Here is a 27,305-nt window from a genome sequence, read left to right on the forward strand (position 1 = left end):
TTGACCTAGATAAATCATTTAAAAACTTTTTAAACCATGAATGTGACCTAGAATTTGTACAACTCAACTGATTTATTTTTGTATCTTTTTGAGAGGAGAGGTGAAAATTAGCAACTGAAATAAACTTGAATGATATTGACTTTGATTTGATGTTTAACTTGTGGCCTTCTTGGCCAGATCACCATTGCAAAAGAGATGCTCTGCTTTAAATGATCTTTTATCTGGTAAAATAAATTTTTAATAAAAATAAATCTGACCCTACAGGCCCTTTCCAAAAAACTAGAATAAGTTTATTTATTTCCATAATACCATTTAAAAAGTTAAACTTTCATCGATTTATAGATTCAGGGCACACAATTTATATAATTTCAAGTATTTATTTGTTGATATTTTTTTATTTTTTTAATTTGGAGCGTCAGCCTCACAGTTCTGAGGACCCGTGTTCAATCCCCGGCCCCGCCTGTGTGGAGTTTGCATGTTCTCCCCGTGCCTGCTTGGGTTTTCTCCGGGCACTCTGGTTTACTCCCACATCCCAAAAACATGCATTAATTGGAGACTCTAAATTGCCCGTAGGCATGACTGTGACTGTGAGTGCGAATGGTTGTTTGTTTGTATGTGCCCTGCGATTGGCTGGCAACCTGTTCAGGGTGTACCCCGCCTCCTGCCCGATGACAGCTGGGATAGGCTCCAGCACGCCCGCGACCCTCGTGAGGAGAAGCGGCTCAGAAAATGGATGGATGGATGGATTTATTTATTTATTCTTTTTACATAATTTGGGCTTCCAGCTAATAAAAAAACATGAAATCAGGAATTCAAAACATTTGAATATTTTGAAGAAATCAGCCCAAATGTTTGTCACACACTAATCTACTAAACTCAAAGCACCTGCACAGGTTTCCGCAGGTGTCATTAAATTGCTTCAGTTTGGTTCAATTGTCTTAGTTTGGTTCAATATGGGGAAGACTGCAGACTTGACAACTGGCCAGAGATCATCATTGATATGGGTAAGCTACAAAAGTTCATAGCTAAAGAGGCTGGCTGTTCACAAAGTGCTGTGTCCATGCATATCAATGGAAAGTCTAGTGGAAGGACAAAATGTGTCAGGAGAAGATCCACCAGCAAAAGAGATGACCATGGGCTTCAGCCGATTATCAAACAGAGAAGATTGAATAATCTCGCAGAGATCCAGTAAGAATGGAATAAGGCGGGAGTCACAGCTTCAAAAACCACCGCATTGAGACTCATCTGGTAGATGGGCTACAACTGTCAGGTTCCTTGGGTCAATCCACTTCTGAGCCAACATAGGAAGCGTCTCAACTGGGGCAAGGAGAAGAATGACAAGACTGTTGGTCAGTGGTCCAAGGTCCTCTTTTCTGATAAAAATGTACCATTCATTCAGGAATCAAGGTCCAAGGGTTTGGAGGAAGGCGAGTGAAGAACAGAACCCAAGCTGCTTGAGGTCCAGTGTGAAATATAGTCAGTCAGTCATGATTTGGGGAACAATGTCAGTACAGGTTTTGGTAAACTCTGCTTTCTTAAATTCAAGCTCAAAGCAACAGTCTACCAGAATGTTTCAGAGGACTTGGAGATGCAGATTTCATCTTCAACAGGACCTGGCCCCTGCCCATACTGCCAGAAGCACCAAAACCACTTCCTCCCTCTTCACTGTGGTCTGCTAACTGCTCGAGCCAGGCCGGACCCGCAGGAGTCTAGCCTCTTACTTCACACACACTGCAATTTTTTTAAATACCCACACTGTACATACTCCGCACATTGGGCACACTCATTCGGGGTCCCCTGAGGGACTGGCACCAGGTATGGTGGGGCGGGCGCCGGGCCGGGTGCTGACACATCGGTACTGGTTTTAAGGTCTTATCGCGTCACCCCCTTTCACTGCTCTGCCGGTCCTCCAGTTTTTAAAGCATCATACACCCTACTGTGAGGGAGGGGCAGGGTCGGGCTGGGGAGGACACTTGGGTGTCCTGGCATTTCGACCTGCTCTCTGGCCCGCCGCCATACTTCTCTCACGCTGAGTTTTATACGCATTAATTTCTACACACATTCGCATATCCTTTGCGGAGCTGGTCGGCCTGGGTGGGGGTGACAGTGGCGGGTCATTATTTCCCTGTGACCGTCTTGCCTCACCCCCAACAGTTTCTCCAATTTTAATGCACTGGACCCCACCACACACAATCACAGTACAGGGATGATGGTTACTAGTCGGGGACCTGGTAGCCATAATAATAGGGTGGGTGGTGGGTTTTCACTTTTCTCTTGGTTGGACTCCTTTTTTTTTTTATTCATTTTCTCACCGTTCCTCGATGTGCCGGCTCAGCAACTCCGTACACCAGTTGACTAATATGCGTGTGATTTGGTGTTCATTCACTAATACGTTCGATAGAAACACTATAGACTTTAATCGCTTGTGCTGGGATCACGTATAAGACCACAGGTTATACTAACATATCAACTCACAGGTTCTTACAGGTGTTTAGACACTAAAAAAGAATCCCACCTCACCACTCAACAGTCGCACTGCCTTGCTCATTTTCCCACATCCTGTCCTAAGCTTTTCTGTCCTCTCATCTGGTTCTCTTGGTTAGTCCTCACCGGGTGTCACCCCTCCATCCACTCCCCACTCTACAAATATCTGTTGTAATATTACTTAAATATCTAGACTATCTCACTATTGTTCTGCTGTGGTTCTCACCGCTAGTCCCCTTGTTCACTTGTTCCCATTTGTTCCCTAAAACCCTTTTCTCTCCGGCTGCATTGTCAATAAACATTGCAGTAATTAGAAAAAATTATCAAAATTAAGCAGAGGGAGTATTTCTAACTCCCCTGTTGCACAGCAAAACTGTTCCAGCACAAAGGCATAAAGATCAACCATTCTGCAAGGCAATGTAGCTGAACAGGGCAGGTTTAAAAAAATTAAATTAAATAAATTTCGGCTGTTAGGTCAAGCAGAATGGAGGATCTGTTTCCCTTTTATGCCGGAACAGTTTTACTGTGTCACAGTGGAGTTTTTAAGCTGCTGCTATGGTTTCTTAGTATTATAATTATTTATTGAGAATCAGAGTCAATCCGTTGAACAGAACAAAGTTTCTAGATAGGAGTGAGAGATGAAGACAAATAACTAATTGTAAACAAGATGAGAAAAGTAAATCATTACATATCTAGAACAATGAAACATGAGATGAGAGTTGTATGGGGCAGTAGTGCTCCACCCTGTGGGGGAAGGACAGGACAAGGACAGGAGAAGAAGCATGCAGGACAAGGGTCGTGAACCTGGCTGTACAACTGAAGTGTGGTGGGACTGACTATGTAAATTATAAGTCTATAGGAGGTGAGTGTAAGTGAGGGGATACCCAAGCAACTCGCATATTCATGAATTATTTGTCGCAATAAGTGAGTGGCCCCACACCCAGCGAAAAAGTCCCAGGGGTGTGCGCCATACATGCAAGTGAATTGACACCGTTTCGCATGCACAATGACAGAAGAGGGGCGTAATTGCTGTGCCTGCACCGCGGAGGCTGAGGACCCCACCCAATCAATCGAGAGGCGGGATTTGGCCCAGGAGTCCACCCGAGAGCAACCCGGTGGACGGGACACGTCCCACACCAAGGGACCCAGGGCGGTCCGCCGGTCCCACCGAGGCGCCCTAACAACCAGCCACCCGGAGGCAGCAACAGGGACGTGCTGAAACCCGGTCTGACACCTGTACCCTCCCGAACCCGTACCAGTCCCCCAGGAACCTCTGGATATGTATGTGAGCCCATATCTGCCTAGTGAAAAAAATATAAACAGTGAGTGTGTGCTAGGTGAGTGATTAAGAGGCAATGTGACCCTAATTTCTTTCTTTTTTTCTACAAAACCGGAGAAGTAAAGGATGAGTTCTTCACAGTATTCTAATTTTTTGAATTCCTGATTTTGTGGGTTTTATGAGCTGGAAGCCCAAATTATGTCAAATAAACCAATAAATACATGAAATGTTTTAAATTTTGGGCCATGAATCTATAATCTATGAAAATCTATGAAAACGTTTTGAATTGAATATTGGAAATAAACTTTTCCATGATATAATTTTTTGGAAAGGGTATGTACTCCCTTTTATAACTGGGATGTGGCTGTGTTCAGAAGTAGCAGATCACATTCAAACTCATGTTCAATGGGAGTCCATACACACCTGCCGCCATTTCAATCAGTGGGAGGAATAACAACACATGCATAGGGCCTTCTAGAAAGAGTATTTGCTTGAGCCACTAAAATGACTGAATGAAGAAGCTATTTGCTGACCAGACTTATTGATCGTCTGTGAATGAGAGCGAGAGAAAGCGAGAGCGCAGAAGAGAAGGTACCCCAGAAGATGCATATTTAACAGTTAACTGTTGCCATACGCACAGCCAAACCAACAGTAAAAAAATCTGCAACTTATCCTATTTACTCAAGTTAGAAGTGGGCTGAAATGAACCAGTGGCATTGACAAAGGTGCACTGCATGTTACAGCTGTTGTTTTTCGTAGTTTGTAATGTAAGCCCAAGTCGCGCGCAACTGTCACTACTCACTTTGATTGGCCCGTGGAGCCCGAGACTTTTTGTGAGGACGTGACTTTCTTTTCGTTTGAGCCAATTTGAGCCAAACATCACGGTGGTAACCACTGTGGACTGGAGAGACGGTGCCCGATGTGGAAGTCGACAACGAAGGTCTATAAATAGATCAAGCTTGCAATTGTTGATAAATAAAAGTAGCGAGCGGCATGTAGATTACTGTAACAGAGTGAAAGTACAATTTCTTAACATACAGTAAATAAGTAACAGTAAAAAGTATATTTCATTAAAAGTACTCTGACAAGTATAATTTATCCCAATTATTACTTGAGTAAATGTAACGGAGTAAATGCCGCACGTTCCTACCCACCTCTGCACAGAATCAGAATCATTTTATTTGCCAAGTATGTCAAAAACACCCAAGGAATTTTTCTCCGGTAATTGTAGCCGCTCTAGTATGACAACAGACAGTCAATTGACAGAGAATACTTTTGAGAAATAAAGACATATAAAACTCAGTCACTGAGCAATAAAAGGTTACCAGTAATGTGGTAATGCTGATACAATTTCTTTTTGTTTTATTTTTATTTATTTATTTATTTTTTTTAATTTACAATTGTATAAAATGATACAGAGTTCTCTTGCAATTGGAGCAGTTTGAAATGACTAATAAAATAATAGTCCGGGGCAATGACCATTGTGCAAAGGGCGCAGAGACTTCAAGAAATTGATGGAGTTTAAAGCAATGATTCTCAACCAGTGTGCCGTGGGAAATTATAAAATTTTGCGTAATTGCTCAAAAATTACCGTATTTTCCGGACTATAGAGTGCATCGGAATATAAGCCGTGCCCACTAAATTTGTAGAAAACATTTGTTTTTAATATATTAGCCGCACCGGACTATACGCCGCGGATATATACATTGTGAAATTAGATATTTACATAGAAAGATTTTGTCAGTTTATTGACATACCTTGTTTCCAAACAGTGCCTGTAACGCGGCAGTAAAATGGCTCTAACATAACAGAAAAGTAATAGTTTTTATTCATCCTCCTCCTGTTCACTGAAACAACTGAAGTTGTCTTCTTCAGTGTCGGAGTTGAAGAGTCTCAGAACAACTCCGTCACACACCATTTGAGTCTCTGTCCGTGTCTCTTTCAATGTCATTTTCATGAGCTGGTTTCTAGCGCAATTTTACAGGGCTCTATCACCACTTTGATATGCATCCTCTTTAGCCTGGTGAAGTTGCTTAAGTTTGGCTTATTGTTATTGAACGTGCAAAATGTCTTCATTGGTACATACACCTCTTCACAGAAACTGATATAGGATGTCAGAGTGTCCGTATATTCATCCAGACTGCCAGTTGAATTTTCAAAGACACTCCAGTCTGTGCAGTCGTTGAAGTTCTAGCGTTGCTTCATTGGTCCACTTCTTCACTGTTTTCACCATAGGCTTTGCACATTGCAGTTTAAATTTTTTTTTTAAAGTGGTAACATTTAATACTGCAAAAATCATTTGTTGCGTGAATTGGGTTTGGATAAGAGGAAAAGAAAGTCGGGAATTAGACTCCTGCGTCGACTTCCGGCGTCATCCAGTGAATTTTAGGTTATAATCCAGTTAGATATGTCTCGTGTAGGGCACCACGTCTCTCTTTATATTTGTAAATTTTAGGAAAAGTGACAAAAACACTCTATCAATCTCTTTACTCTAGAAGGCTTGCTGGATAGATGAAATAATAGTTCTCAATTACAGCAGTTTACTGTGTACTCAAACCCACAAAGTACACAACAGGAAGAGGAATTTTTTAGATAATTTAATTAAATCTACAGGCCTGGTGGCCGGGCCTGTACCCATGGGGCCCGGCCGAAAGGGTAACGTGGGTCCCCCTTCCCATGGGCTCACCACCTCTGGGAGGGGCCATAGGGGTCGGTTTCAGTGCGAGCTGGGCGGTGGCCGAAGGCGGGGACCTTGGTGATCCGATCCCCGGCAACAGAAGCTGGCTCTCGGGACGTGGAATGTCACCTCTCTGGCAGGAAAGGAGCCCGAGCTGGTGTGTGAGGTCGAGAAGTTCCGACTACATATAGTCGGACTCGCCTCCACGCACAGCTTGGGCTCTGGTACCAGTCCTCTCGAGAGGGGTTGGACTCTCTTCCACTCTGGAGTTGCCGACGGTGAGAGGCGCCGAGCAGGTGTGGGTATACTTATTGCTCCCCGGCTCGGCGCCTGTACGTTGGGGTTCACCCCGGTGGACGAAAGGGTAGCCTCCCTCTGCCTTCGGGTGGGGGGACGGGTGCTGACTGCTGTTTGTGCCTGTCAGGTTCAAGACACCTAAAACACTTAAAGAAACAAGACAGACACAGAGGCAGTTCAGTTTTCAGACTTGCAAGGAGAAACGGACGAGAGTGTACTTAGTTACAATCTCAGAATCAGAATCATCTTTATTTGCCAAGTATGTCCAAAACACACAAGGAATTTGTCTCTGGTAGTTGGAGCCGCTCTAGTACAACAGACAGTCAATTTACAGAACACTTTGGAGACATAAAGACATTGACAAAAAACAATTGTGCAAAAAGATGTAGAGTCCTCTAGCACTTAGAGCAGTTCGAATGACTAATATTGCAATAGTCCAGTGCAATGACCAATGTGCAAAGGGCGCTGAGACTTAAAGGAGTGTATGCGGTTTAAAGTGACGAGTAGTGCGATCATCTGGGACAATGTTGGTTGTGCAAATGTTACAGATACTCCTCAATCAGTGTGCAAATGGAGCAGATGCTACTCTGGCATGAGTGGCCAGTATATGCAAATAGTGCAGCATGGCGAGACAACTACAGTGAGTGCACGAGTAATACATAATTGGCCCCACAGAAGTGTGACAACGAACTCAAGTCAAAAAATTGCCAGCTTGTTGTAATGGAATTATAGGTTAGGTGTTTAAGAAGTTGATCGCAAGAGGGAAGAAGCTGTTGGAATGTCTACTAGTTCTAGTTTGCATTAATCGGTAGCGCCTACCTGAGGGAAGGAGCTGGAAGAGCTGGTGACCGGGGTGCGGAGGGTCCGAGAGGATTTTGCACGCCCTTGTCTTAGTTCTGGCAGCGTGCAAGTCCTCAATGGTGGGTAGGGGGGTACCGACAATCCTTTCAGCAGTTTTGATTGTCCGTTGCAGTCGGAGTTTGTCCTTTTTTGTAGCAGCACCAAACCAGACTGTGATGGAAGAACACAGGACTGATTCGATGACCGCTATGTAGAACTGTCTCAGCAGCTCCGGTGGCAGGCCGTGCTTTCTCAGAAGCCGCAGGAAGTACATCTGAATTTTCAAAGACACTCCAGTCTGTGCAGTCTAAACAGCTTTGAAGTTCCATCTTGGCTTCATTGGTCCACTTTTTGACTGTTTTCACTGTTGGCTTCGCACATTTAAGTTCTTGCCTGTACGTCGGTATTAAGTGAATTAGGCAGTGATCAGACGAGCCCAGGGCTGCACGAGGTATAGCACGGTATGCGTTTTTTACCGTTCTGTAGCAGTGGTCTAAAGTATTATTTTCCCTGGTAGGACAGTCGATGTGCTGCTTGTATTTCGGGAGTTCGTGGTTGAGTTTAGCTTTGTTAAAGTCCCAGAGAATAATGAGGGGTGAGTCCCGGTGTTTTTTTTCAATTTCGTTGACTTGTTCGGCGAGCGTTAGCAATGCGGCGTTCGTGTTAGGTTGAGGCGTAATATAGACTCCAGCCAGTATGAACGATGCAAACTCACGTGGCGAGTAGAATGGTTTACAGTTTAAGAATAGCGACTCCAAATGCGGGCTGCAGTGTGTGCTGAGCACCGTGACGTCCGTACACCATTTTTCGTTGATATGGAGGCATATCTCACCACCCTTTGTTTTCCCCGATGATTCCATGTCGCGGTCCGCTCGATGAATGTTGAAGCCGGGAAGCATGACGGCACCATCGGGTACAGCGTCGCAAAGCCAGGTCTCCGTGAAGCACATGGCCGCGGAACGACCGAAGTCTTTACTGGTCTTTACCAGAAGATGAAGCTCGTCCATTTTGTTGGGTAGGGAGCGTACATTCGCGAGGTGGATCGACGGGAACGCCAATCTGTGTCCTCTCTTGCGGAGTTTCACCTGAATGCCGGCTCGCTTCCCTCTGTGGCGCCACTTCCGTCTCCATGCGCCGAAAACCGCGGACGCCGCTCCGGTGAGTAACTCGGGGAAAAAACTGAGCGGATATTCGAAAGTTGGTGACAGAAAGTCCAGAGTAGCCTCCTTGATGGTTTGCAGGTCTCCCCTTGTGTAAGTGAGTCGTGTAAGGTCTCCAAAGACGGACGAAAAACACAAAAACAAAGACAATACTAGAGAGCGCGTTACCGAGGCGACCACACTGGTAGGCGGCATCTTGGATATCTCCAACCCTTTCTAAGTTCACTCTGCCGGATCCTCTCTTTTTATTCCCTTAGTGCAGTTCCCTTGTTACATATGAGTTACAACGTCAAAAAGGTGGGGGCATACATGCTTGTTGCAACTCATGTGATCAGCACATAACACTCTTTGTTGTGGTTGAGACAGTAAAATAATTATATACTTCTTATCAAGACACAGGAAACTCCTCGGTTCAAGTTTGTCCTTGCACCTGCAAGGCCGTGACTCATCCTGTGGGAGAAAGCTTTGCACGCAGTGATAAAACATTTCTCTAATCAGAAGTAAGCAGAAAAGCACAACATATGATAACTTATTTACATTTTTCCTTCAGTGCCTATGAAACAAAGAGCAGTTTAGCGTACCCAACCTTTTTGGAGCCCTTGGAGGGGGTGCTGGGGAGCGCTCCCGCTGGGGACTCCATCGTTCTACTGGGGGACTTCAATGCTCACATGGGCAATGACAGTAAGACCTGGAAGGGCATGATTGGGAGGAACGGCCCCCCCGATCAGAACCCGAGCAGTGTTCTGTTATTGGACTTCTGTGCTCATCACGGACTGTCCATAACGAACACCATTGTCAAGCCTAAGGGTGTCCACACGTGCACTTGGCACCAGGACACCCTCGGTCGCAGTTCGATGATCGACTTTGTGGTCGTGTCATCGGACTTGCGGCCGCATGTCTTGGACAATCTGGTAAAGAGAGGGGCGGAGCTGTCAACTGATCACCACCTGGTGGTGAGTTGGCTCCGATGGTGGAGAAAGACTTCAGGACGGCTTCGAGGAAATTCTGGTCCACCATCCGGCCTCTCAGGAGGGGAAAGCAGTGCACCATCAACACTGTGTATAGTGGGGATGGGGCGCTGCTGACCTCGACTGGGGACGTTGTGAGCCGGTGGAGAGAATACTTCGAAGACCTCCTCAATTCCACCGACACGCCTTCCCATGAAGGAGCAGAGTCTGGGTTCTCTGAGGCGGGCTCTCCTATCTCTGGTGTTGAGGTCACCGAGGTGGTTAAAAAGCTCCTCGGTGGCAAGGTGGATGAGATTCGCCTGGAGTTCCTCAAGACTCTGGATGTTGTAGGGCTGTCCTGGTTGACACGCCTCTGCAACATCGCGTGGACATTGCGAACAGTGCCTCTGGATTGGCCGACTGGGGTGGTGGTCCCCCTTTTTAAGAACGGGGACCAGAGGGTGTGTTCCAACTACAGGGGGATCACACTCCTCAGCCTCCCTGGTAAGGTCTATACAGGGGTGCTGGAGAGGAGGATCCGTCGGGAAGTTGAATCTCAGATTCAGGAGGATCAGTTTGGCTTTCATCCTGGCCGTGGAACAGTGGACCAGCTCTACACCCTTGGCATGGTCCTCGACGGTGCGTGGGAGTTCGCCCAACCAGTCTACATGTGTTTTGTGGACTTGGAGAAGGCGTTGGACCGTGTCCCTCGGAGGGGTCCTGTGGGGGGTGCTTCGGGAGTATGGGGTACCAAACCTTCTGATACGGGCTGTTCGGTCCCTGTACGACCGGAGTCAGAGTTTGGTCCGCATATCTGGCAGTAAGACGGACTCGTTTCCGGTGAGGGTTGGACTCCCCCAAGACTGCCCTTTGTCAGTGATTCTGTTTATAACTTTTATGGACAGAATTTCTAGGCGTAGCCGAGGACTAGAGGGGGTCCGGTTTGGTGGCCTCGGTATTGCATCTCTGCTTTTTGCAGATGATGTGGTTCTGTTGGCTTCATCAAGCCGTGACCTCCAACTCTCACTGGAGCAGTTCACAGCTGAGTGTGAAGCGGCTGGGATGAGAATCGGCACCTCCAAATCTGACACCATGGTCCTCAGTCGGAAAAGGGTGGCGTACCCGCTCCAGGTCGGGGATGAGATCCTGCCACAAGTGGAGGAGTTCAAGTATCTTGGGGTCTTGTTTACGAGTGACGGAAGAATGGAACGGGAGATTGACAGGCGTATCGGTGCAGCGTCTGCAGTGATGCGGACTTTGTATCGATCCGTTGTGGTAAAGAAGGAGCTAAACCGAAAGGCGACGCTCTCCATTTACCGGTTGAGCTAGCTGTGGAGGAAACTCATTTCGGTCACGAGCTGTGGGTCGTGACCGAAAGAACAAGTTCCCGGATACAAGCGGCCGAAATGAGTTTCCTCCGCAGGGTGTCCGGGCTCTCCCTTAGAGAGAGGGTGAAAAGCTCGATCATCCGGGAGGATCTCAGAATAGAGCTGCTGTTCCTCCACATCGAGAGGAGCCAGATGAGGTGGCTGGGGCATCTGATTCGGATGCCTCCCTGGTGAGGTGTTCCGGGCATGTCCCACCGGGAGGAGACCTCGGGGACGACACAGGACACGCTGGAGAGACTACATCCCCCGGCTGGCCTGGGAACTCCTCGGGATCCTCCCGGAAGAGATGGATGAAGTGGCTGGGGAGAGGGAAGTCTGGGCATCCCTGCTAAAGCTACTGCCCCCGCGACCCGACCTATGATCAGCGGTAGAAAATGGATGGATGGATGGATACTCAGAACTGTGAGTCAGATGTGCTAACTGCTAGGGATGTTAGGTATTATGTCATAACACAGAATGAACTAACTTCAAATTCAGAAATGGCCAATTAAAAACACTGTCCTTAATATTTTCTTGGATGCATTTGGGATAAGCCTTTGAAGTTGATAATTGTGAAATGAAGTGAAACAGACAGTGATTTTAGTCAATGCTTTTCCAGAATGAGAGGGCTTAAGAGGAGGATGCTATTCATGTGGCACAGCTTTAAGCAGGCATCAGGTGCAGGTGGAGGGTTGGAGGTCAAAAACATCCATTTATCCATCCATTCTCTGAGCTGCTTATCCTCACAAGGGTCGCGGGAGTGCTGGAGCCTATCCCAGCTAACTGCAGACGAGGGTCGGGGTACACCCTGAACTGGTTGCCACCCAATCGCAGGGAGGTAAAAAAAAAAAAAGAGCAAATAAATTAGGCAAATTTTAAGCTTAAATGTGTACATCAACATGTACTTAAGCGGTGTAATTAAATGTTTTTCTACATGAAGAAAATTTATTTTTGCCTTTTTGTACTCTTCAGAGTTTTCAAGATTGCTTAATTTATTTTAAAATAAGAAAAATTATCTGCGGGGACCCAGGGGATCCCCCCTACAATGTTATTATTATTATTATTATTATTATTATTTGTCATCTTTTTCATGCCTTTGGTGTTTGCATATCTGCAATATTTTGGACAATTCCATGCTCCCACCTTTGTGGGAACAGTTCTTCCATTTCTAACGTGGCTGTGCACCAGTGCACAAAGCATGGTCAGTAAAGACATGGATGAGAGAGTTTGGTGTTGATGAACTTGACTGGATTGCACAGAGTCCTGACCTCAACCCGATAAAACAGCTTTGGGATGAATTCCAACAGAGACTGAGAGCCAGGCTAACATCAGTGTGTGACCTCATAAATGCGCTTCTGGAAGAATGGTCAAAACTTCCCATAAACACAGTCAGAGCAGCCTTCCCAGAAGAGTTCAAGCTGTTTTAGCTGCAGAGGGTGGACCGACTTCATCCATCCATCCATCCATTTTCTACACCACTTATCCTCACTAGGGTCGCGGGTATGCTGGAGCCTATCCCAGCTAACTGCAGACGAGGGCCGGGATACACCCTGAAATGGTTGCCAGACAATCGCAAAGCAAATATAAACAATCATTCACACTCATATTCACACCTATGGGCAATTTAGAGTCTGCAATTAACCTATCATGCATGTTTTTGGGATGTGGGCGGAAACCGGAGTACCCGGAGAAAACCCACGCAGGGACTGGGGAGAACATGCAAACTCAACACAGGTAAAGCCGGATTTGAACCCGGAGCAAATGTGCTAACCAGTCGCCCACCTTGCCACGGACTGACGTCATTTTGGTGGTGATAAATTAGTGGTGATAAAAACGTTATGAAACAACAATGACACTGACTGACAAAAAGCATATTTAGAATTGTTATTCGGATCAATGAATACAGTATTTGACTCATACAAGATGGCAAACAGTGTGGCTTTTATCTTATTTTGAAATGCCAGTTTTACAAAACATCAGTTTAGCTCCAAATATTCGAAGTAATGCAGTATATTGATTTAACTACAATGCTATTCTCTGTCTGCCCTGAATGTCGTAATATTGCTCATTTCTAACAGAATAAAGAAAAGGCCAGTATACAGCGTCTGACAGAGAGCTTTGTCAATAAGCTGCAAGTCGATTTTCCATCTACGGTCAGCACCATCTACAGGTTAGTATGGTATTTATGTTGGTAGTTGGTCTCATACTTGACGTTGCTTTTAAATGGTCTCTCTCTAGATTATTGTAATTATCACAAAATATTGTGTTCACTCTCAAAACTGATGAAACTCTTGCTGTCTCTTGAAGAACAAGTGAAAAGCTGCAAACAACTTGTAAGAGTACATCTGCGAACCCTTGCGACAGATGTTTGCTCTGTATGTGTTCTCTGGATACTACAGTTGGTAAGTGTTGAAGGTCTCCATATTTGGGCTATTTAGACCTCCACAGAGTGACTTTACACCATGGACTTTCGATTAAAGTGTCAATATGGCACCTTTAAAGATTTTAAATCACGTCACAATGGCCTTCGCCTTTGGTGTTGTCATTGACTGTTTCGTACTCCTTGAACGCTGTAATATTTGAATATTACTCCACGGCGAACTAATATGCCAGAGCATTGACCTGAGGTTCCGCCTGTGTGCTCCGGACCTGCTTTGGATAAGTCACAGGCGTTGACGAGACCAGAAAAGAACACTTCCCCCGTTTCTGCTGTTAAGACGTAACGGTACTTTTACTCAGTTACGATGATCTAAATGTCGCTCGTGACTTTTATTGAGCAATTACTGCTTATTCATCAATTATTTTGTGCGCGACACTACGACTTTGACTTTCGCATTGGGCACTGTTTGCTCCTATCCAATTGAAGCACTAGTGATGTTTAAGTCTAGTTCACCAATCAAACCACACAAGTAAGTCACATGACCTCACACCATGTCTTCTATTGGGCTTCCTGGGCATCGGTATTAACACTTGATAAGTGTTAATACCGATAAGCCAGCCCGACTGATCGTCGTGCCTACGTGGCCACCATGTTGGGAAGGTCGTTGTTACTATGACGACAACGGAGCGCAACTCTTGTTTACATTTAGATGAACAAAAACAACAGCTTTCATGTTTGTAGTAATTGTCTGGCACTGTCTGCCCAAACCTGGATATTTCAGCCCACTTATAACTTGAGAAAACACCTTGCAGTAAATTGCAGATGTTTTATTTTTGGTTGTGCATACACACGCACACACACACACACAGCAATATCAGAATTTAATTGAATTTAATCATTAAATTTTTTTATTGATGTTCATGCTGAAGATACTATTTAATCAGTACTTGAGTACCGTAATTTCTGGTGTATAATGGGTCTTATGTATTTTCGCGTTGAGGTGGTGCGGGTCGTGGCGCTGGATGCGGGCCCACCGGAACTGCGAAGCACACATAACATCGGCGACAAGAGCTGATCCGCTAGTATCTTCTTCTTTTCCTTTCGGCTTGTCCCGTTAGGGGTCGCCACAGCGCGTCATCCTTTTCCATCTCCTGCATCCTCCTCTCGAACACCAACTGCCATCATGTCTTCCCTCACGACATCCATCAACTTTCTCTATGGTCTTCCTCTAGCTCTCTTGCCTGGCAGCTCCATCCTCCTCATCCTTCTACCAATATACTCACTATTTCTCCTCTGGACGTGTCCAAACCGTTGAAGTCTGCTCTCTCTAACTTTGTCTCCAAAACATCGAACCTTGGCTGTCCCTCTGATGAGCTCATTTCTAATTTTATCCAACCTGGTCACTCCAAGAGCGAACCTCAACATCTTCATTTCCGCCACCTCCAGCTCTGCTTCCTGTTGTCTCTTCAGTGCCACTGTCTCTAATCCGTACATCAAGGCTGGCCTCACCACTGTTTTATAAACTTTGCCCTTCATCCAAGCAGAGACTCTTATGTCACATAACACACCTGACACCTTCCTCCACCCGTTCCAACCTGCTTGGACCCGTTTCTTCACTTCCTGACCACACTCACCATTGCTCTGGACGGTTGACCCCAAGTATTTAAAGTCCTCCACCCTTGCTATCTCTTCTCCCTGTAGCCTCATTCTTCCCCCACCACCCCTCTCATTCATGCACATATATTCTGTTTTACTTTGGCTAATCTTCATTCCTCTTCTTTCCAGTGCATGCCGCCATCTTTCTAACTGTTCCTCCAGCTTCTCCCTGCTTTCACTGCAGATCACAATGTCATCTGCAAACATCATGGTCCACGGGGATTCCAGTTCCTCTCTGGGTACTCTGTCATAGGCTTTCTCTAGATCTACAAAGACACAATGTAGCTCCTTCTGACCTTCTCTGTACTTTTCCATCCACATCCTCAAGGCAAATAATGCATCTGTGGTACTCTTTCTAGGCATGAAACCATACTGTTGCTCGCAAATACTCACTTCTGTCCTGAGTCTAGCCTCCACTACTCTTTCCCATAACTTCATTGTGTGGCTCATCAACTTTATTCCTCTATAGTTGCCACAGCTCTGCACATCACCTTTGTTCTTAAAAATGGGCACCAGTACACTTTTCCTCCATTCCTCAGGCATCTTCTCACGCACTAGAATTCTGTTGAACAAACTGGTCAAAAACTCCACAGCCACCTCTCCGAGATGGTTCCATATGTCCAAAGGAATGTCATCACGACCAACTGCCTTTCCATTTTTCATTGTCTTTAATGCCTTTCTAACTTCCCCCTTAGTAATCATTGCCACTTCCTGGTCCACCACACTTGCCTCTTCTACTCTCCCTTCTCTATCATTTTCCTCATTCATCAACTCCTCGAAGTATTCTTTCCATCTATCTGGCACACTACTGGCACCAGTCAACATATTTCAATCTCTATCCTTAATCACCCTAACCTGCTGCACATCCTTCCCATCTCTATTCCTCTGTCTGGCCAGCCTGTATAGATCCTTTTCTCCTTCTTGAGTGTCCAACCTGCCATACATGTCATCATATGCCTCTTGTTTTGCCTTTGCCACCGCTACCTTTTCCCTGTGTCACATCTCAATGTATTCCTTTCGCCTCCCCTCGGTCCTCTCAGTGTCCCACTTCTTCTTAGCTAACCTTTTTCCTTGTATGATTTCCTGTACTGTGTGGTTCCACCACCAAGTCTCCTTCTCTCCTTTCCTGCCAGAAGATACACCAAGTATTCTCCTGCCTGCCTCTCTGATCATCTTGGCTGCAGTGGTCCAGTCTTCTGGAAGCTCCTCCCGTCCACCGAGAGCCTGTATCACCTCTTCCCGAAAAGCTGCACAACACTCGTCCTGTCTCAGCTTCCACCACATAGTTCTCTGCTCTGCCTTTTTCTTCATCCCCACCACCAGAGTCATCTTACACACCACCATCATATGCTGTCTAGCAACACTCTCCCCTACCACTACCTTACAGTTGGTAACCTCCTTCAGATTACATCGTCTGCACAAGATGTAATCCACCTGTGTGCTTCTACCTCCGCTCTTGTAGGGCACCCTATGTTCGTGCCTCTTCTGGAAAAAAGTGTTCACTACAGCCATTTGCATCCTTGTTGCAAAGTCTACCACCATCTGTCCCTCCAAGTTCCTTTCCTGGATGCCGTACTTACCCATCACTTCTTCATCACCCCTATTACCTTCACCAACATGTCCATTACAATCTGCACCAATTACGACTCTCTCTCTGTCTGGGATGCTCAGATACTCTTTTCACCTCCAAGACATTCTTAGCCAACTCTTCCTTTAAAATAAACCTAACTCCATTTCTCTTCCCATCTACACCATGGTAAAATAATTTAAACCATGCCCCTAAACTACCTGCCTTTCCACCTGTTCTCCTGGACACACAAGATATCAACCTTTCTCCTAATTGTCATGGCAACCACATTCAATTCTAGACTCTGTGCTTTCTTCTTCTCTTTCTGCCAAAGAACCCGCTTTCCACCTCTCCTTCGTCTTCGACCCACAGAAGCTGAATTTCCACCGGTTCCCTACAGGTTAACGGTGCCGGGGGAGGATGTTGTTAACCCGGGCCATTTTTAGATAATTGTTTGGAAAAGTTTTAAGCCCGATGTTCTTCCTGACGCAACCCTCTGCATTTATCCGGGCTTGGGACCGGCCTACATTTTGCACTGGCTTGTGTAGTATTTTAGAAGCAGCAAAGCTTCCATAAACATTTGCATGTTCGTTAACAGCAGGCACCCTTGCTTGTGTTTTTTCTTCTGAAATAATGGGTGAACAGTACGCATGTACATCATGCAGGTTGGTTGGGGAGCCTGCCCGTTATGAAATTTTAATCGAGCAAAGTCTGCACTCTGCCCTTGACTAACTACTTTAAAATGTCCAAATTTATTTAGTTTTTTTGACGCTCATTTCTTCTCCTTAGCTGTGTACAGTTTACTATATAGTAATGGGCTCTTGTCTCTCCCTCCCGACAGTTTGTGAGCTCACTGTGATGTGTATCTGTAACCCCCCTTGCCCCTTCTGCTTAGTGTAGACAGATCGACGCCACCACATATCTTGACCAATCAAATGCGGCTTTAACAGGAAAAAGACATGAGAAACAAAAATCATGACTCGGCTCCTGTTGTTCACATCAACTGTCATTTGCAACCGACACATTACCACTTAAGATTGTTACAAGGGTACCTCAGAACTGATGATGAGGAACGAGGACAGAGGAGTGGCGTGAAACTCCCATCTTAGTCGCTAAAATGTTATGTCTAATAATACGCAGACAACAACCGTGTGCTAAGAAGAACTGAATTCATTTTAGAAGTTGTTTTTTGCAGCACCAACATTGCGACACTTGTCGCTTTAAGACACTGACATCATAGAGAGTTGTAAGACAGGACATCGGCTTTCCCCAGCCACTTCATCCATCTCTTCCCGGGGGATCCCGAGGCGTTTCCAGGCCAGCCGAAGGATGTAGTCTCTCCAGAGTGTCCTGGGTCATTCCCGGGGTCTCCTCCCGGTGGGACGTGCCCGGAACACCTCACCAGGGAGGCGTCCGGGAGGCATCCGAATCAAACGCCCTAGCCACCTCATCTGGCTCCTTTCGATGTGAAGGAGTAACGGCTCTACTCTGAGATCCTCCCGGATGACCGAGCTTCTCACCCTATCTCTAAGGGAGAGCCCGGACACCCTGTGGAGGAAACTCATTTCGGATCTCGTTCTTTCGGTCACGACCCACAGCTCGTGACCATAGGTGAGGGTAGGAACGTAGATCGACCGGTAAATCGAGAGCTTCGCCTTTCGGCTTAGCTCCTTCTTCTTTACCACAACGGATCAATACAAAGTCTGCATCACTGCAGACGCTGCGCCGATCCGCCTGTCAATCTCCTGTTCCATTCTTCCCTCACTCGTGAACAAGACCCCAAGATACTTGAACTCCTCCACTTGGGGCAGGATCTCATCCCCGACCTGGAGCGGGCACGCCACCCTTTTCCGACTGAGGACCATGGTCTCAGATTTGGAAGTGCTGATTCTCATCCCAGCCGCTTCACAATCGGCTGTGAACTGCTCCAATGGGAGTTGGAGGTCACGGCTTGATGAAACCAACAGAACCACATCATCTGCAAAAACCAGAGATGCAATACTGAGGCCACCAAAATTCTGTCCATAAAAGTTATGAACAGAATCTGTGACAAAGGGCAGCATCTGCGGAGTCCAACCCTCACCGGAAACGAGTCCGACTTACTGCCGGATATGCGGACCAAACTCTGACTCCGGTCGTACAGGGACCGAACAGCCCGTATCAGGGGGTTCAGTACCCCATACTCACAAAGCACCCCCCACAGGACCACCCGAGGGACACGGCCGAATGCCTTCTCCCAAGTCCACAAAACACATGTAGACTGGTTGGGCGAACTCCCATGCACCCTCGAGGACCCTGCCAAGGGTGTAGAGCTGGACCACTGTTCCACGGCCAGGACGAAAGCCACACTGCTCCTCCTGAATCTGGGATTCAACTTCCCGACGGACCCTCCTCTCCAGCACCCATGAATAGATCTTACCAGGGAGGCTGAGGCGTGTAATCACCCTGTAGTTGGAAAACACTCTCCGGGACCACCATCCCGGTCTGCCAATCCAGAGGCACTGTCCCCAATGTCCACACGATGTTGCAGAGGCGTGTCAACCAGGATAGCCCTACAACATCCAGAGTCTTGAGGAACTCCGGGCGAATCCCATCCACCCCCGTGGCCCTGCCACCGAGGAGCTTTTTAACCACCTCGGTGACCTCAACCCCAGAGATAGGAGAGCCCACCTCAGAGAACCCAGACTCTGCTCCCTCATGGGAAGGCGTGTCAGTGGAATTGAGGAAGTCTTCGAAGTATTCTCCCCACCGGCTCACAACGTCCCGAGTCGAGGTCAGCAGTGCCCCATCCCCACTATACACAGTGTTGATGGTGCACTGCTTTCCACTCCTGAGACGTCGGATGGTGGACCACAATTTCCTCGAAGCCGTCCGGAAGTCTTTCTCCATGGCCTCACCGAACTCCTCCCATGCCTGAGATTTTGCTTCAGCGAGCACCAAAGCTGCATTCCGCTTGGCCCGCCGGTACCCATCAGCTGCCTCAGGAGTCCCACAGGCCAAAAAGGCCCGCTAGGACTCCTTCTTCAGCTTGACGGCATCCCTCACCAATGGTGTCCACCAACAGGTTCGGGGATCGCCGCCACGACAGGCACCGACCACCTGACGGCCACAGCTCCGGTCGGCCGCCTCAGCAATGGAGGCGCGGAACATGGTCCACTCGGACTCGATGTCCCCCGCCTCCCCCGGAACATGAGCAAAGTTCTGTCGGAGGTGGGAGTTGAAACTCCTTCTGACAGGGGATTCCGCCAGACGTTCCCAGCAGACCCTCAATATGTTTGGGCCTGCCACGTCGGACCGGCATCTTCCCCCCCCCCATCGGAGCCAACTCACCACCAGGTGGTGATCAGTTGACAGCTCCGCCCCTCTCTTTACCCGAGTGTCCAAGACATGCGGCCGCAAGTCCGATGACACGACCACAAAGTCGATCGTTGAACTGCGACCTTGGGTGTCCTGGTGCCAAGTGCACGTGTGGACACCCTTATGCTTGAACATGGTGTTTGTTATGGACAATCCGTGATGAGCACAGAAGTCCAATAACAGAACACCGCTCGGGTTCTGATCGGGGGCCGTTCCTCCCAATCACGCCCTTCCAGGTCTCACTGTCATTGCTCACGTGAGCATTGAAGTCCCCCAGGAGAACGATGGAGTCCCCAGCGGGAGCGCTCTCCAGCACCCACTCCAAGGACTCCAAAAAGGGTGGGTACTCTGAACTGGTGTTTGGTGCATAGGCACAAACAACAGTCAGTACCCGTCCCCCCACCCGAAGATGGAGGGAGGCTACCCCCTCGTCCACCGGGTTGAACCCCAACGTACAGGCGCCGAGCCGGGGAGCAATAAGTATACCCACACCTGCTCGGCGCCTCTCACCGTGGGCAACTCCAGAGTGGAAGAGAGTCCAACCCCTCTCGAGAGGACTGGTACCAGAGCCCGAGCTGTGCGTGGAGGCGAGTCCGACTATATGTCGTCGGAACTTCTCGACCTCACACACCAGCTCGGGCTCCGTCCTGCCAGAGAGGTGACATTCCACATCCCTAGAGTCAGCTTCTGTAGCCGTGGATCGGATCGCCAAGGTCCCCGCCTTCGGCCACCGCCCAGCTCGCATTGCACCCGACCCCTATGGCCCCTCCCACAGGTGGTGAGCCCATGGGAAGGGGGACCCACATTACCCTTTCGGGCTGTGCCAGGCCCCATGGGTGCAGGCCCGGCCACCAGGCGCTCGCCTTCGAGCCCCACCTCCAGGCCTGGCTCCAGGGGGGCCCCTGGTGACCCGCGTCCGGGCAAGGGAAACCTGTGTCCATAATTTGTCTTCTTCATAAGGAGTATTTGAGCCGTGCTTGGTCTGGTCCCTCACCTAGGACCTGTTTGCTATTGGTGACCCTGCCAGGGGCATAAAGCCCCAGACAACTTAGCTCCTAGGATCATTGGGACACACAAACCCCTCCACCACGATAAGGTGACGGCTCAAGGTACTCAGTTCTGAGTTCCGGGGTTCAAATCCCGGCCCCACCTGTGTGGAGTTTGCATTGTCTTCCCGTGCTTGCGTGGGTTTTCTCTGGGTACTCCGGTTTCCTCCCACATCCCCAAAACACGCATGGTAGGTTGATTGAAGACTCTAAATTGCCCGTAGGTGTGAATGGTTGTTTGTTTATATGTCCCCTGCGATTGGCTGGCGACCAGTTCAGGGTGTACCCCGCCTCTCACCCGAAGATAGCTGGGATAGGGTCCAGCACGCCTGCGACCCTAGTGAGGATAAGCAGTAAAGAAAATGGATGGATGGATTTCCTCTTGCTTGTCACATCCACAACATACGGCTGTATGCACTGATGTCACTGTCATGAAGTAGTACAAGTGTTACTTTGTTTTTGTGTTGTAGCAAACAACTTCTCTGTTAGTAGAATTTTGGCGCTGAAGATTGAGTTTCATTTTGCACCACTGCCAGTTCTGATGGACCGATGATATGAATCATTTAAGATTAGCGGTGATCAGACCAGCTGAAGCTAGCTAGGCTAACCGCTGTTCTTATCCACCACCTGCTTATTTTCGTAGACAGACCCAAGCAAATGTATGAATGAAGAGCATTCAGAGCAGAGCGCTATACATCGCATTATAGAGCAGCAAAAGCAGACGGGTGAATCGAAAGTCTTCTGTGAATTGGCCCATTGAAAGACGATATGTCATGTGAGACATGATTAGTGATTAGTCAACTTCAAGCGTTAAACGTTGATGGGGAGTAGTAAAGTCGACTAATTGACGAGTTGACCAATCAGTTCAACTCGTAAAATGCAGACAAAAAGTCCCAATCCTTTTGATTACCAAGCCAATTTTCTTTTGTTACCAATAACCAGAAAATACTACTTAAAATAAATTGCTGCTTGATGCTGGACTCCGTGCCTATCATAGACACTGAAATCACGCATCAGTAAACTATTAGATTTTTTTTTTTTTTTTTTAATGAGTTCCTCTACCTTTGCAACAATAAAATTATTCATCTATCCAAAGGGTTTTTGCTGCAACAATTTAACATTTAAAATTCTTTGAGCCTAATATAGCTAATGTCATGACTGTAACCTCAACGATTTTCTCTCTAGCGAATGCTTCGGCCTTCCAGGCCACTCGGATCTCTGAACGCCTCTCCCAGTGCAAATCTCTTGGTGCTAACAGTGATTTGTTTCCCGGACAAAACACAGGTACTGTACACTTTCAATGACTTTTCAGTAATTCATTCATTTTCCATACCGCTTATAGTAAGTTAGGCACAGGACAAAAAATGATTCCTCGATTATCAAAATAGTTGTTGATTAATTTGATGATCAATTAGTTGTCGATTAATCAATTCACGATGACGTCTCTAATTCAAACTCACGTTCACACCTAAGGGCAATCTTCAAGGATGTTTTGGATTGTGGGAAACCAGAGTCCCCAGAGATAACTCAGGCAAGGATGGGGAAAACATGCAAACCCAACACATATGGTCCAACTCTTTTAATTTTTTTAGATTAGAAAGAAAAAAAAGATTAAACATTAATAGAGATGAGATTCATGTTGCACATGTTGTAAATATGCAAAAAACAATTGTAATGATATCAATGAAAGTAATCAATATGATATTCATTTTTTCTTTGGGTGGAGGCCACATTCATCCACGAGAGTTTGTGCATAAGCACAGTTGGTGTATGAGGCTCAGGGTTGTTCAGTGACATTTTTCGTCGTCAGTTGCTTGTCTTACTGCATCAACCACTTTGTAACATTACCCCCACCTATGGGAGTGAAATCGAATATTGTTGACTCCTCAGCTTCAAGATTAAGTCACTAGGCAAGGCACAGGGTGATGCTTGCCCTGAAACTGGTAGTTTACACTTCATGTGACTCTTGATCTCTACAGAATTACTTGAATCCATTCTACCTTTATAGATAAATGTCTTTCCAACAGCAGGACATACAGATTTTAATTTCTGCTATATTTGAATGAATATCCCAGCAATTTGTGATTTGATGGTTTCTTGTTTTGGAGTACCTCCGTTTTTAAATTATACATTTGAGTTTGATGGAATGAGCAAAAATAAATTTTAATGTATTTACATTGAAATTCAATTGCTGCCAGAATTGAGAAGTCCTGGTACCAATTGCTGTTCCAAGGGCAGAGGAAAGCATTTTGAAAGAACTGTGGAAGACAGAGGCTGTTGTTCTAGTATCAGGTACGCTTTCCAAAATGTTTTTCTCTATTAAAGGTGAGGTTTATTTTGCTCACATTCATGTAAAAATTGTACTTCATGAAAAATAATGTTTCCACTATCTGATAAATCATATGTAATAGGGTTCCAGACACAACTGATATGAGTGGCCTGCTGTGTTACAGTTGTCAGTTGACCATGAAAGACATGGTGAGTGGTTACATTGAAAATGTTATATTATTGCAAAAAATACAAATGCAGTGGGTACGGAAAGTATTCAGACCCCCTTAAATTTTACACTCTTTGTTATATTGCAGCCATTTTCTAAAATCATTTAAGTTAATTTTTTCTTCCATGAATTTACACACATCACCCCATATTGACAGAGAAAACAGAATTGTTGAAATCTTAACAGATTTATTAAAAAAAGAAAAACTGAAATATCACACAGCGAGAAGTCTTCAAACCCTTTGCTGTGACACTCATATTTAACTGGTGCTGTCCATTTCTTCTGATCATACTTGAGATGGTTCTACACCTTCATTGGAGTCCAGCTGTTTGATTATACTGATTGGACTTGATTAGGAAAGCCACACATCTGTCTATGAAAGACCTTACAGCTCATAGCGCATGTCAGCAAATGAGAATCATGAGGTCAAAGGAACTGCCTGAAGAGCGCACAGACAGAATTGTGGCAAGGCACAGATCTGGCCAAGGTTACAAAAGAAATTCTGCTGCACTTAAGGTTCCTAAGAGCACAGCGGCCTCCATAATACTTAAATGGAAGACATTTGGGATGAAAGAAGAACCCAAAGATCACTGTGGCTGATCTCTAGAGATGCAGTCGGGAGGTGGCAGAAAGTTCTAGAAAGTCAACCCGTAATATGCGACTCAGGGCGCAGTCTTCCATCTCACCGAGGGGTCTTGTGGTCTTCAAAGCTTGGAAGAATGGTCTGTGTCGCGACAGCGACAACTGGTGGACATCTTCAGTGTTACCGGTGTGCACATCCCTTTTCGTCAAGCTGTCAGAGCGGCACTGGGAGGATTCTCTATTGTGTTCTGGCCGCTTCAGGGGCCGGCGCACCTGTGCATAAATCTCGCGTCTAGTATAGTCAATTAATGGCATGAAACGACTTAGAAGATCTTGTCCAATGAGCAAAGGTACTGACTTGACAGGTGACACGAACACAGGATGAATGATGGAATGTGGCCCTATTGTCCAATGTAACCATAGTAAGTTTAAGTTTAAAAGGGGTTTCACCATAGCAAGGGGGCGAATTGTCATTTCACAGTGTTGACAGTTGAGTGTACGGCTGTCCAGCTGTACTTTGTCACGCAGTAGGTCAAACACGCCCTCGGACATGACAGTGATGTCTTCTGCAGTATCCACGAGTCTGTCATTGGAAGGTACGTTCAAGTGTGGTTGTCAAGTAAAATTTCCCTGACATGTCATTAACAGTGAGTTTAACAAGAAGGTGCCGAAATGGAGGCTTGTCTTTTTTGTTTGACAGGTCGCTGGAGTCTTTCCGTGAGTCACGAAGCATGGTCGGAGACTGTCGAGGTCTGATTGTCGAACTGGGTTTTGGTCTGCGAATTTTGATTTTAGCAACGGGTGTTACCTGATCATTGCAGCGGTCTGTCATGTGCTTGCCCACGGTCTGTTGGACGGGACGCTTCTCATTGCTAACTGGAGAATCAGCCGAATGCACAGAGACGTGGGAGTCAGAACAGACCATCACAGCGGGATGGCCAGGCTCGGGGATGTGGCCTGAAAGCAGGGGCTCAGGCTGTCGTAGGTCTCTAGCTTCATATTATTCGTAGCTGTACTCGGCACTCAACTGGATGGTTTGTAATGTAAGCTCATTCAAGCGGTGCGTCTAATTTGGAATAGATGCACAATAAAAGTGATGTAATTAATCGTTTGAACAATTAAATAGCATTCGCAAACTATGGTGTTGATGTTCATCACGTAACGTTTAAAAGTATTTGAGAACGTGGATAGAAGCAGTAATCGAATAGAACAAAATGGTCACATTTTGTGTCCAAATTCGATCGAATTAAAATTGCTGTTGGGAAGGCATCTAGGTGGAGTGAGAAGAGTCAGCTTGTCAACTAAATTTGAAACTAATTTGACTAGTTAATTGATTTAGCTTTGATAAATAAATCTAGTTATGATTTAGTTCAACACATTGACTTGACTGTGTGATGCTGTCACTGCAAGTCAGTTCAATTTGTGAACAAAAGTTAGGACTAGCTAATTCACAAGTTTTATTTAACTTTGGGTAGAAGTTAAATGTACTTATAATTATGCTTGTTAATTAATTAATGAGCAATTCCAATGATGTTGGCTTTGGCAGAGGAGAGAGGCAAAGCAGAAAGTTCAAAACAAATTTAAAAAAAAATAGTTTTTGTAAATAAAACCCAACGTGATTAAAAATAGACAAGCAATTAATTAATAAACTCCACTTTGTAAAAGAGGTCCGTTAACTGTGGTTACTGTAATGTGTGTCACCAGGTGTCAAGTTTGCTGACAGCGCGCCGTTCAGTAGTAGAGCTTCTAAGCCCTCTGCAGTAAATCTGAAAATTGGTTAAAAATAAAACAAAAAGCTTCAATTGTACAATGGTAGCGGTGGTGTTTAAGCAAACTAAAACATTTGAATTAATAACCATCGCGATTGGACGTGGGTTGATTTAATGGATTTAGCAGGGTTTCGCCCCCCCCCCCCAAAAAAAACGGAAGCTCTCCATAAACCGAGCAAAAACAAAAGCTTTTAAATTAAAACACTCGATCGTGGTAGACGCGATAGGTTAGCAGTTATCTAGCTGCCTAATGGTTGCTAGGTTACGCAACAGCGGCGGGACAGTGCAGTGGCTCGCAGCGCGCAGCGTGAGGTTAAAACTAGACGAAAAGCACTCACAAACCATCAGAAAAGCACTCTGTGGTGTTACAGACACGAACAAATTTATTGTCCCAAAGTGTGTTGGGACTATTAACCACATAGTCTTCGTGAAGGGAAGTGTGTTTGACTATTAACCACATAGTCTTCGTGAAGGGAGTGTCCCCCAACCTTTTGGCCGAGGGAGGAGTTTTTTGAAGTCAGGAATAACATTTTGACAGGAAGCTGCTAATTAGGTTAAGGTCCACACCAGGCCTTCTCCTAGTCGCCGTCTTACAGCAGGGTATCGTGGAGGAGTGGGTTTATCAAGTGCTTGGGAGTCCCTGTGGCACCTCAGTTTGCTTTTCCGCTACATAATACAGCCAGGAGTATTTTTTTGGGAATGATGCAACAGGTTTTTCACACCTGGATTTGGGGATCCTCTGCCAGTTCTTCTTGCATATCCTCTCATCTTCAGAGATGCTCAATTAGGTGCAAGTCAGGGCTCTGGCTGGGTCATTCAAGAATAGTCATGGGGTTGTTCTGAAGCCACTCTGTTATTTTAGCTGTGTGCTTAGGGTCATTGTCTCATTGGAAGGTGAACATTGGGCCCAGTCTGAGGTCCTGAGGACTCTGGAGAAGGTTTTTGCCCTGGATATCCCTGTACTTGGCCTCATCCATCTTTCCTTTGATTGCAACCAGTCGTCCTGTCCCTGCAGCTGAAAAACACCCCCACAGCATGATGCTGCCACCACCATGCTTCACTGTTGGGACTGTATTGGACAGGTGACTAGGAGGACATACCGCTTAGAATCAAGGCCAAAAAGTTTTATCTTGGTCTCAAAAGTTTTATCTTGGTCTCATCATACGAGAGATCATCATACTTATTTCTCACCATCTTGGAGTTCTTCAAGTGTGTTTTAACAATGCTGCCACCACCATGCTTCACTGTTGGGACTGTATTGGACAGGTGATGAGCAGTGCCTGGTTTTCTCCACACATACCGCTTAGAATCAAGGCCAAAAAGTTTTATCTTGGTCTCATCATACGAGAGATCATCATACTTATTTCTCACCATCTTGGAGTTCTTCAAGTGTGTTTTAA

At 46.2% G+C, this 27,305-nt stretch overlaps 1 protein-coding gene across 6 annotated transcripts in view; it reads left to right on the plus strand.

Annotated features, from left to right (window-relative positions):
• ctu2 (cytosolic thiouridylase subunit 2 homolog (S. pombe)) overlaps window positions 1-27,305 on the plus strand; it is a 63,225-nt gene that overhangs the window by 31,444 nt on the left and 4,476 nt on the right. For all 6 annotated transcript variants that reach the window (XM_061690918.1, XM_061690920.1, XM_061690921.1 and 3 more), the window contains 5 exons: window positions 13,130-13,221; window positions 13,359-13,453; window positions 22,243-22,341; window positions 23,256-23,349; window positions 23,469-23,535. In XM_061690918.1, the coding sequence (XP_061546902.1) occupies window positions 13,130-13,221; window positions 13,359-13,453; window positions 22,243-22,341; window positions 23,256-23,349; window positions 23,469-23,535 (447 nt within the window). The remainder of the gene's footprint in view (window positions 1-13,129; window positions 13,222-13,358; window positions 13,454-22,242; window positions 22,342-23,255; window positions 23,350-23,468; window positions 23,536-27,305) is intronic.

Source organism: Phycodurus eques, chromosome 11, assembly GCF_024500275.1.
Source record: "Phycodurus eques isolate BA_2022a chromosome 11, UOR_Pequ_1.1, whole genome shotgun sequence".
In the NCBI taxonomy this organism is placed as follows: domain Eukaryota; kingdom Metazoa; phylum Chordata; class Actinopteri; order Syngnathiformes; family Syngnathidae; genus Phycodurus; species Phycodurus eques.